At 29.4% G+C, this 12,139-nt stretch overlaps 1 protein-coding gene across 1 annotated transcript in view; it reads left to right on the top strand.

The window, feature by feature from the left end:
- The window catches only part of robo1 (roundabout guidance receptor 1), a 291,324-nt gene that overhangs the window by 180,121 nt on the left and 99,064 nt on the right, over positions 1-12,139 (top strand). The window contains 1 exon segment of the mRNA XM_075308740.1: positions 3,869-4,052. Within this exon segment, the coding sequence (XP_075164855.1) occupies positions 3,869-4,052 (184 nt within the window).

The raw sequence follows: 12,139 nt of genomic DNA, 5'->3' as shown, positions 1-12,139 counted from the left end.
AAATAAAATGTTGACACAATTTTCTATAGAAATAAAATTTTGACAAAAATTTTCTTTAGAAATAAAATTTTGACAAAATTTTCTATAGAAATCAAATTGTGACAAAATTTTCTATAGAAATAAAATTTTGACAAAATTTTCTACAGAAATAAAATTTTGACAAAAATTTTCTTTAGAAATAAAATTTTGACAAATTTTTCTATAGAAATAAAATTTTGACAAAATTTTCTATAGAAATAAAATGTTGACAAAATTTTCTATAGTAATAAAATTTTGACAAAATTTTCTATAGAAATAAAATTTTGACAAAATTTTCTATAGAAATAAAATTTTGACACAATTTTCTATAGAAATAAAATTTTGACAAAAATTTTCTTTAGAAATAAAATTTTGACAAAATTTTCTATAGAAATAAAATTTTGACACAATTTTCTATAGAAATAAAATTTTGACAAAAATTTTCTTTAGAAATAAAATTTTGACAAAATTTTCTATAGAAATAAAATTTTGACAAAATTTTGACAAAAATTTTCTTTAGAAATAAAATTTTGACAAAATTTTCTATAGAAATAAAATTTTGACAAAATTTTCTATAGAAATAAAATTTTGACAAAATTTTCTATAGAAATAAAATTTTGACAAAATTTTCTATAGAAATAAAATGTTGACACAATTTTCTATAGAAATAAAATTTTGACAAAAATTTTCTGTAGAAATAAAATTTTGACAAAATTTTCTATAGAAATCAAATTGTGACAAAATTTTCTATAGAAATAAAATTTTGACAAAATTTTCTACAGAAATAAAATTTTGACAAAAATTTTCTTTAGAAATAAAATTTTGACAAAATTTTCTATAGAAATAAAATTTTGACAAAATTTTCTATAGAAATAAAATGTTGACAAAATTTTCTATAGTAATACAATTTTGAAAAAATTTTCTATAGAAATAAAATTTTGACAAAATTTTCTATAGAAATAAAATTTTGACACAATTTTCTATAGAAATAAAATTTTGACAAAAATTTTCTTTAGAAATAAAATTTTGACAAAATTTTCTATAGAAATAAAATTTTGACACAATTTTCTATAGAAATAAAATTTTGACAAAAATTTTCTTTAGAAATAAAATTTTGACAAAATTTTCTATAGAAATAAAATTTTGACACAATTTTCTATAGAGATAAAATTTTGACAAAAGTTTCTTTAAAAATAAAATTTTCACAAAATTTTCCATAGAAATAACAAAAAATTCAAAAAAAAAAATAAAATCCTGACAAAATTTTCTATAGAAATAAAATTTTGACAAAATTTTCTATAGAAATAAAATGTTGACACAATTTTCTATAGAAATAAAATTTTGACAAAAATTTTCTTTAGAAATAAAATTTTGACAAAATTTTCTATAGAAATCAAATTGTGACAAAATTTTCTATAGAAATAAAATTTTGACAAAATTTTCTACAGAAATAAAATTTTGACAAAAATTTTCTTTAGAAATAAAATTTTGACAAATTTTTCTATAGAAATAAAATTTTGACAAAATTTTCTATAGAAATAAAATGTTGACACAATTTTCTATAGAAATAAAATTTTGACAAAAATTTTCTGTAGAAATAAAATTTTGACAAAATTTTCTATAGAAATCAAATTGTGACAAAATTTTCTATAGTAATAAAATTTTGACAAAATTTTCTATAGAAATAAAATTTTGACAAAATTTTCTATAGAAATAAAATTTTGACACAATTTTCTATAGAAATAAAATTTTGACAAAAATTTTCTTTAGAAATAAAATTTTGACAAAATTTTCTATAGAAATAAAATTTTGACACAATTTTCTATAGAAATAAAATTTTGACAAAAATTTTCTTTAGAAATAAAATTTTGACAAAATTTTCTATAGAAATAAAATTTTGACACAATTTTCTATAGAAATAAAATTTTGACAAAAGTTTCTTTAAAAATAAAATTTTCGCAAAATTTTCCATAGAAATAACAAAAAATTCAAAAAAAAAAAATAAAATCCTGACAAAATTTTCTATAGAAATAAAATTTTGACAAAATTTTCTATAAAAATAAAATGTTCACAAAGTTTTCTATAGAAATAAAATTTTGGCAAAATTTTCTATAGAAATAAAATTTTGAAAAATTTTTCTATAGACATAAAATTTTGACAAAATTTTCTATAAAAATAAAATTTTCACAAAATTTTCTATGGAAATAAAATTTTGACAAAATTTTCTATAGAAATAAAATTGTGAAAAATTTTTCTATAGAAATAAAATTTTCACAAAATTTTCTATAAAAATAAAATTTTCCCAAAATTTTCTATAAAAATAAAATTTTCACAAAATTTTCTATAGAAATAAAATTTTGACAAAATTTTCTATAGACATCAAATTTTGAAAAAAAAAATTTATAGAAATAAAATTTTGACAAAATTTTCTATAGGAATAAAATTTTGACAAAATTTTCTATAGAAATAAAATTTGAAAAAAATTTCTATAGAAATAAAAGTTTGACAAAATTTTCTATAGAAATAAAATGTTGACAAAATTTTCTATAGAAATAAAATTTTGACAAAATTTTCTATAGAAATGGAATTTTGACAAAAAGTTTCTTTAGAAATAAAATTTTCACAAAATTTTCCATAGAAATAAAATCTTGACAAAATTTTCTATAGAAATAAAATTTTGACAAAAGTTTCTTTAAAAATAAAATTTTCACAAAATTTTCCATAGAAATAACATTTTGACAAAATTTCTATAGAAATAAAATTAAAAAAATAAAAAATTCTAAAAAAATAAAATTTTGACAAAATTTTCTAGAGAAATAAAATTTTGACACAATCCTGACAAAATTTTCTATAGAAATAAACTTTTGACAAAATTTTCTATAAAAATAAAATTTTCACAAAATTTTCTATAGAAATAAACTTTTGACAAAATTTTCTATAAAAATAAAATTTTCACAAAATTTTCTATAGAAATAAGATTTTCACAAAATTTTCTATAGAAATAAAATTTTGACAAAATTTTCTATAGAAATAAAATTTTGACAAAATTTTCAGTAGAAATAAAATTTCGAATATCAAATTCCTTGCATTACTAATATCAGGTACCCTACATATGGCCAAAATATCGACGAGGCCGAACCTTTATTGCCTGCCATCATGAAACGCATATCGTATGTAAATTTGGCAAAACAAAAACATGTTTGGAGAGAAAACAACTTTTTTGTGACAAATATGTTGCTTAAAAAAACGTTGTGCTCTTTGAAGCGATTTTTTCCAATCTGACGATTGGACTAAAACTCCCACCTAGACTTGGATTACAAAAAAAATCTGCATACAGATGGACAGACGGTTATCGATAAATCGACTCATAAAATTGTCTTGAGTATATTTATCAAAGAGACCATGTATTGATGGTGAACAATTTTCGAAAATATTCATATATTCTGAAAGCAATCTGGACCTTGTTTTGTCGTACCATCGAGGACCTTGATAGTTTTCCATCACATCTACATAGTATGTCGTTTTCAATATTTAGTTTCGAAATCCTTATATCCACTTAATGGTTTAATGGTTAAATCCTTATGAATATATTTTGTTTTTATTCATCCACAACAATATTTTTGAACATGAAATTTTATAACTCTCCAAGGTACAGTAAAATGTATGAGACCAGAAAAAAAACGAAAAACAATTTACATTTTTTTACATATAAACTTATGCTCATATAAACCATAACCATAAAACAATTTCTTTGTAAACCGCATAACCCTAACCCATGGTATTTTTTTTGTTTTTTCTTTATCACTTCTTTTTCACTGCTATTGCTACTGTTCGGCTGCCGCCTTCATAGGATGGCGTTCCTTTGGATGATTTGAAGACGAAATCTTATGGAACCACATCACGTATACGCATTGTTGATGGTGGCAATTTATTGATAAGCAACGTCGAACCAATTGATGAGGGCAACTATAAGTGTATCGCCCAAAACATTGTCGGTACTCGGGAGTCCAGTTATGCTAAACTAATTGTACAAGGTAAGTTTCAGTTATGCTGAGTTAATACGAGTACTACTCTCATGTGCTTTTGTGTAGTTTGTTAAGGTGATCTAGAGTGATTACATATTCTGACTAAGTCAATTTTATTATGCGGGGGAGGAATGAAAGCCATTCGCTTTCTTGGTGTCTCCCCTTAAGAAGAGATGGACATTTATGTTCTTTGAGTGATACTTCTCGGAAATACAAGTCTGGCTATATTAAACGTGATATGATTGTAAAAATTGTAATAAATGCTCGGTGATATATACATATGTTTTGTTGAGTAGGATACTCGTTACCATTTACCACTTACCTTATTGATCCATCTTTTGGTAATGTCTAATGTGGGGGTGGAGGGTTATTACTTTTTATGATTTCTCTTAGCGTTTGGAGATTTCATTAGAATATTGAAGTTGATGTGTTACGATTATCATTGGATTCTTTAATTAAATTTTTTTTTCGGTTTTTTATTTGGATATTAAAAGTGACTTAAAACCAAAAAGAATGCAACGAAATTTTGATGTTAAAATAAAATTCGAAAAAAATTGATGCATACTTTTAGGCTGATACTATGTTTGGTTTTTTTTTACCAAAACGCGAAATAAAAATTGCATAAATATACATGAACACAATCATTTTTTTTAAGTGAAAATAAGCTACCTTTCGAACGTAGCACCCACCTTACCACAACCAAAGTGATCAACAAACCCGATTTTTTGAAAATTGGTTTTAAAAACCCGTTTTTTCCTAAACCGGTGGACAAAGTTTTGCTAAAAGGAATAAACTCTTCACAATATTTTCTCAAAAATGATAAAAATTCAGAACATGGAATATGGAAAAGACAAGTGCCTTGTCATTGTAATAAAGAGACAATCGGACAGCAATCGTTCATAAGGTAGAAATTCACAACTTGTGGTATCACAATGATCACTATGCCTAACCTAACCTGGCGTTTATGTGGAAGCAGCGTTACCGTTGAGAATTGGTAGAAAGTGGCACAAAAAGTGTCACAAGTCATAAAAGATGGCACATTCATTTTGAAAATGTGGCACCAAAAGTAGCACACTTTTTCTTAAAGAAAATTCAACAACTAACAGCATTTATATCAGTGTATTATGTAGGTAGTGAAATATTTTTTTTTAGCCGAACCTTAATTTTATCCCCATTTAATTGAAAATCTCAGAAATTTATTATTCAACAGGTTTATCTACTTTAGAAACTTTTGTATACATTTAAGCGGTAAAAGTATACACTAATAATATTATGGTGAAAGAAAAATTGCTTACAAATATAATATTCGAATAATAAGTGTATATTTGTTATGAATCCAACCGTATCTAAAATCGAAAATGTGGCAGAGTATGACAAAAAAGTGGCGAAAAATATTTAGCGGCGCAACACAAAGGTGGCACAAAAGTATCAGCTCTTGTAAAAAGTGGCAAATTTGCAACTAAAGTGACACAACGGTAACACTATGTGGAAGTGTTTTTTTATGTACTTGGGCCCGGCAAAATTCACTACGGTAATTTCTAAAAAGTGTCACTCCCAATAATATTCCACCATGACACATTTATTTTAAAAAAGTGAAAATGGTGGAAAAACTTTTTAATGGAGAAATATGAACTAAATAAACTTACGACAGATTTTTTTATACAGAGGTATGAAACGGCTTTTTTAAATTAGATCGAAAATTTACAATTCGGGCAAGTAGCCTAGATTGCCTACTACGGAACATTTTCTTTGCATACTTTTAGGCGATTTTTGGAAAAAAAGTGCCACAAGAATATAAAAATTATAAAATTTAGTGACACAAAAAAAAAAAAAACAAAAGTCTGCCCAGGCCTAGTGACATCTGGGAATTTCACGCTGAAATCACAAAAACCAAAGGGGTTTTGTGCTTTTCTGTTTAGCGAAACACGGATTTTCAATAAAAAGATGACCACCCTAATTACACCAGACTTTCTGCACTATTTATTGCAAAAACCAAAGGCGGGTTTTGAGCTCTTATTTTTTTCAATAAAATATGACCACTCTAACGGCGATTTCGATTTGGAAAAACGGTGCAACATTCTTGTAATTGATTGTCGTATACGAAGGACACTGTCATAAATTTTGGATCCTGTATCCCTCAAAATGTTATGAATTAATAATAACTTTGGAATGACACTATCATTTGGGCGCAAATACAATGAGGGAAAAAGTAGTGTAACACCAAGGTAACATATTTTTTGCGAAACGAAAACGCCCTAAGATACACCAGACTTTCTGCACCATTTATTGCATATTTTTAGGCTGCATACTCAAAAGAAATTTCATTGAAAGCAGAACAGATTTAAGAAGTACTGTCCTAGGTGTGTATAAAGGGTGATACGGTCAAAATTTGGTCAATATAAACTTGACTTATTTCTTTCAATTTTGCATTTAAAAAACCTGAACACCCCTCATTTTGAAGGAGTGTGTGTGTAGAATGTTGCTCCTATTTTGATTTTGGAATTCATTCTTCAGTTGTCAAAATGCCGTCCAAGCAAGAAGAGCAGCGTATCAAAATTTTGCTCGCGCATCGCGAAAATCCGAGCTAATCGCACGCAAAGCTGGCAAAATCGCTAAAAGTTGCCAAATCATCCGTTACAAATGTAATTAAAGTGTTTGGGGAATGTTTGTCGACAGCCAGGAAGTCTGGATCGGGGGGAAATCGAAAACCGGAAGCCGCTGAGACGACAAAGAGAGTTGCCGGTAGTTTCAAGCGAAACCCTAACCTCTCCGAGATGCCGCAAATAAGCTGGGTGTATCGTCTACAACCGTGAATCGAGCCAAAAAACGAGCCGGACTATCGACTTACAAGAAGGTAGTGACTCCAAATCGCGATGATAAACAAAATACGACGGCCAAAGCGCAATCCCGGAGGATGTACACGACGATGCTGACGAAGTTTGACTGCGTGGTAATGGACGACGAAACCTACGTCAAAGCCGACTACAAGCAGCTTCCGGGACAGGAGTTTTATACGGCAAAAGGAAGGGGAAAGGTAGCAGATATTTTCAAGCACATAAAACTGTCAAAGTTCGCAAAGAAATATCTGGTTTGGCAAGCCATCTGTACCTGTGGCTTGAAAAACAGCACTTTCATAGCTTCCGGGACTGTCAACCAAGAAATTTACGTGAAAGAGTGTTTGAATAAACGTCTGCTGCCTTTCCTGAAGAAACACGGTTGTTCCGTACTGTTTTGGCCGGATTTGGCATCTTGCCATTACGGTAAAAAGGCCATGGAGTGGTACGCCGCCAACAACGTGCAGGTGTTTCCCAAGGACAAGAACCCTCCCAACACGCCAGAGCTCCGCCCAATTGAGAAATACTGGGCTATTGTCAAGCGGAACCCAAAGAAGAACAAAAAACTGCTAAGGACGAGCTGCAGTTCAAGGCAAACTGGCTTTCTGCGGCGAAGAAGGTGGACAAGGTGGCTGTACAAAATCTGATGACAGGTGTCAAGCGTGAGGCCCGGCAATTCGGATTTGGAAAAGCGAAAGCCTAACTGAATATTTTTCCTGAATTTTATACTAATTGAACTTGAAAAAGAAATTTAATTTGATTTTTTAAATAAATGATTTCACCGATTTACACGCGTTTTCCCTTGACCAAATTTTGACCGTATCACTCTTTATGCTAGTAGCAAACATTCACGATTAAATAAATGCGTAACCTATTCTGAAATAAAAACTACGCTGTTAATCATTAGTTGATAACTAAAATTCCTGTGTATTAAAATAAAACTCTATAGTTTTAAATTTTCATAATCACAATACCACTATGGTACTCTCTCGTGTAGCTTAAAATCAAGTCTCAATATATTTTAAATAAATAAGACTAAACTAACTTAAATACAAATAATAATTCTCTAAAAATCCGTTGCCTAGTTTCAGGCACCATAATATTCTAAAGAAATTTATTTGATTGCTTAAATACTAAATGCAAAACCTTAGGCCCCTCTTACGCATCATAATAATAGATTTATAATATAACCCATATGGTAATATGGGCAAAAATACTTTTAAATAGGTTATAGCACTTGTGATAATGACAAAATTCTGGCATACGTTTAAGCATGTGTATAAGCACAATATCTTGGCATACTTTTAGGCATGTATATAATATGGCATCTTTAAATATATTATGCACACAATAACTTCTAGTCGTTTTGCTCTTCTATGCTGTATGGGTTTGTAGATTTTATTCGTTCTTAAAGCAAGTCTCAATAAATTTTAAATAATTAGAACTAAAATAATTTAAATGCAGACATTTAAACAACTAAAAACCTAAAAACTTTAGTCCACGTTTATGTTTCATAATAATATATATATAAAATTTAACATATTATTTTTTTGAGCTATAGACCAAGATACCCTCAAATAGGTTATAACATTTTAAGATAATCTTAAATGCTTGCATACTTTTAGGCATGCATCTACTATATAAATATGTTAATGCCCGTAATGACTTCTAGTCATTTTGCTCTAATTCCTAAGCTGCCTTACTACTTATGAAAAATTCCCAAACCCATAAAATAAATTAGATTTTTTTCGTTATTAACCTCTCAACCAAAAATAAGTGGTTCTCGTTATTTAAAATCATCTACCATAAAGTCAATTTTACCAATATACTCAGGCAAAAGTATCTCATAAAAATTAAGTACTAGGATTGTGGCAAATGTGGTGCAAACTTCTCTTGACATTCCCAGCCATTTTTTGCCTCTCGTATAAATATGCTGCAAAATTGCACATTTCCATGGGGAGGATATGGTGGTTGTTGTTGTTTTTTTTTTTTTTGGCTCCGTAAGATTTTGCCTGAAGTTGAACGACGATAGTCGTCTGTGAAAAAAAGAAAAACATAACCCACCAAAAATTGATTGAAACAAACTGGGAATCACTTGCGAAACGGAAAACAAGATCACCAATAACTGAACTCAGCAGGATTTTGCACGCTTTTTCCTTAGAAATTTACTATAAAGCGAGCACTTTCGTTGTTTAAATTGCAAAAAAGACTTCACAATGAACATGGAAAGAAATCCATAAAATTTTCTTTGAAAATAGAGCAAAGAGACGTCGTGGCATCCAGGGATTCCCCAAGCAATACCAATATGCAAATGTCACCAAATTATTTCCTCAAGGTAATAAAAATGTGACAACAACTTGGAAAATAGCAACGATACTCCTTACAAGTGATTTGGGAGATATTTTTTTATGACAAACAAAATTTTCATTCGTTTCCATTTCCCAATTTTGTTGCAATGACTATGTCTAATAAACATAAAGTATTTAATTTTTTTTTGCGGTGGTTGCAAAAAGGGGAATTTTGTACTGCAGCAAGGGGGTAACGAAGAGCATAATTATTACAACATGTCTCCAAGACTTTATGGAGGTTTCTTGTGCCATTGAAGATATTTGGTGTCTTTTGGGTTTGGATTTGCTGCATGGGATGATGGTGGTGGTGTCATCCGCTTACAATCATTGCAGATGATTTTCACATGGTCCACCAGATGTTTGATTTGAAATCACACAATATCATTTTAAATCTTTATCGAAATTATTGGTAAAGTCGTTGTGATTGTATACCAAAATTTCCACAAAAAAAAATGGAATCCACACAGTGGATGTAATGCGTTAATTTATTTTTTATTTTTATACCCTGCGCCACACTGTGGAACAGGGTATTATAAGTTAGTGCATATGTTTGCAACACCCACAAGGACGCGAGATAGACACATGGTGTCTTTGGCAAAAATGCTCAGGGTGGGCTCCTGAGTCGATATAGCCACACAGAAAAAAATTTCACGAAAATTTTTCCAGTTAAAATCTTAATTGAGTTTTAAAAAATATTCAATTAAAAATTTAATTGATTTAACAAATTTTTTAATTGAAATAAAAATCAATCACACAAATTGATAGTATCAATTAAATATTTAATTGGATCAATTAATTTTTTAATTGACTGTCAGTTAATTTTTTAATTGATACTATCATTTCTGTGATTGAAGACATTTCATTTAAAAAAATTAATTGGATCAATTAATTTCGTGATTAAATCAGCAAAAACATTTTTTGTGTGCATGTCCGTCTGTCCGTGAACACATTTTTGTAATCAAAGTCTACACAGAAAAAAATATCACCAAAATATTTCCAATTAAAAAGTTAATTGAAGTTGAAAATTTTTTCAATTAATAAATTAATTGATACAATTAACTTTTTAATCATGATAGAAACATTACGTTAATTAAGTCAATGAGTGAAAATTTTAAAATTTGTAATTAAAAAATTAATTGATACAATTAACTTTTTAATCTAATTCGGAAGACTAATTAAAAATGTATTTCAAACAATCATTTGTTAATCCAAATAAAAACTCTAAGCCAATTCAGAAAGTAATTAAAAATAGTTACCTTTTTTAATTAATAAATTAATTGAGTTTTGCAATCAACATCAATTAAATTTTTGATTGAATCAATTAAAAAATTAATTGAAATTTGCTGAAAAAATCAATTAATTTTTTAATCAAGAATTTTTTCTATGCCCAATTAAAACTGTGATTGATACTATCATTTTCGTGATTGAAGACATTTCAATTAAAAAATTAATTGGATCAATTAATTTGGTGATTGAATCAGAAAAATTTTTTTTTGTGTGTAGGTCGCAGTTTTAGTCCAATCGACTTCATATTTGGCACAAGTATGTGTTTCGGCTCAGAATAGAACCCTATTGATTTTGGAAGAAATCGGTTCAGATTTAGATATAGCTCCCATATAAAGGGTGATTCTTTTGAGGTTAGGATTTTCATGCATTAGTATTTGACAGATCACGTGGGATTTCAGACATGGTGTCAAAGAGAAAGATGCTCAATATGCTTTGACATTTCATCATGAATAGACTTACTAACGAGCAACGCTTGCAAATCATTGAATTTTATTACCAAAATCAGTGGCAGAAAATCCGCTTTTTTATCGACAAATTTTGTTCAGCGATGAGGCTCATTTCTGGTTGAATGGCTACGTAAATAAGCAAAATTGCCGCATTTGGAGTGAAGAGCAACCAGAAGCCGTTCAAGAACTGCCCATGCATCCCGAAAAATGCACTGTTTGGTGTGGTTTGTACGCTGGTGGAATCATTGGACCGTATTTTTTCAAAGATGCTGTTGGACGCAACGTTACGGTGAATGGCGATCGCTATCGTTCGATGCTAACAAACTTTTTGTTGCCAAAAATGGAAGAACTGAACTTGGTTGACATGTGGTTTCAACAAGATGGCGCTACATGCCACACAGCTCGCGATTCTATGGCCATTTTGAGGGAAAACTTCGGAGAACAATTCATCTCAAGAAATGGACCGGTAAGTTGGCCACCAAGATCATGCGATTTGACGCCTTTAGACTATTTTTTGTGGGGCTACGTCAAGTCTAAAGTCTACAGAAATAAGCCAGCAACTATTCCAGCTTTGGAAGACAACATTTCCGAAGAAATTCGGGCTATTCCGGCCGAAATGCTCGAAAAAGTTGCCCAAATTTGGACTTTCCGAATGGACCACCTAAGACGCAGCCGCGGTCAACATTTAAATGAAATTATCTTCAAAAAGTAAATGTCATGGACCAATCTAACGTTTCAAATAAAGAACCGATGAGATTTTGCAAATTTTATGCGTTTTTTTTTTAAAAAAAGTTATCAAGCTCTTAACAAATCACCCTTTATATCTTTCGCCCGATATGGACTAATACGGTCCCAGAAGCCAGAGTTTTACCCCAATTTGGTTGAAATTTTGCACTAGGAGTACAATTAGTAGTGTCGTAAAGTGTGCCAAATTTTATTGAAATCAGTTCAGATTTAGATATAGCTCCCATATATACCGTTCGCCCGATTTACACTCATATGACCACAGTGGCCAATCTTTTACTCCAATTTAATTGAAATTTTCCACAGGGAGTAGAATTAGCATTGTGGCTATCGTGCCAAATTTGGTTAAAATCGGTTCAGATTTGGATATATCTCCCATATATAGCTTTCGCCCGATTTACACTCATATGGCCACAGAGGCCAATTTTTAACTCCGA

This window comes from Haematobia irritans, chromosome 5 (genome assembly GCF_050003625.1).
Source record: "Haematobia irritans isolate KBUSLIRL chromosome 5, ASM5000362v1, whole genome shotgun sequence".
NCBI classification, from domain to species: domain Eukaryota; kingdom Metazoa; phylum Arthropoda; class Insecta; order Diptera; family Muscidae; genus Haematobia; species Haematobia irritans.
The sequence above is the reverse complement of the archived record's forward strand: the minus strand, read 5'-3'. Positions and strand labels throughout refer to the sequence as shown.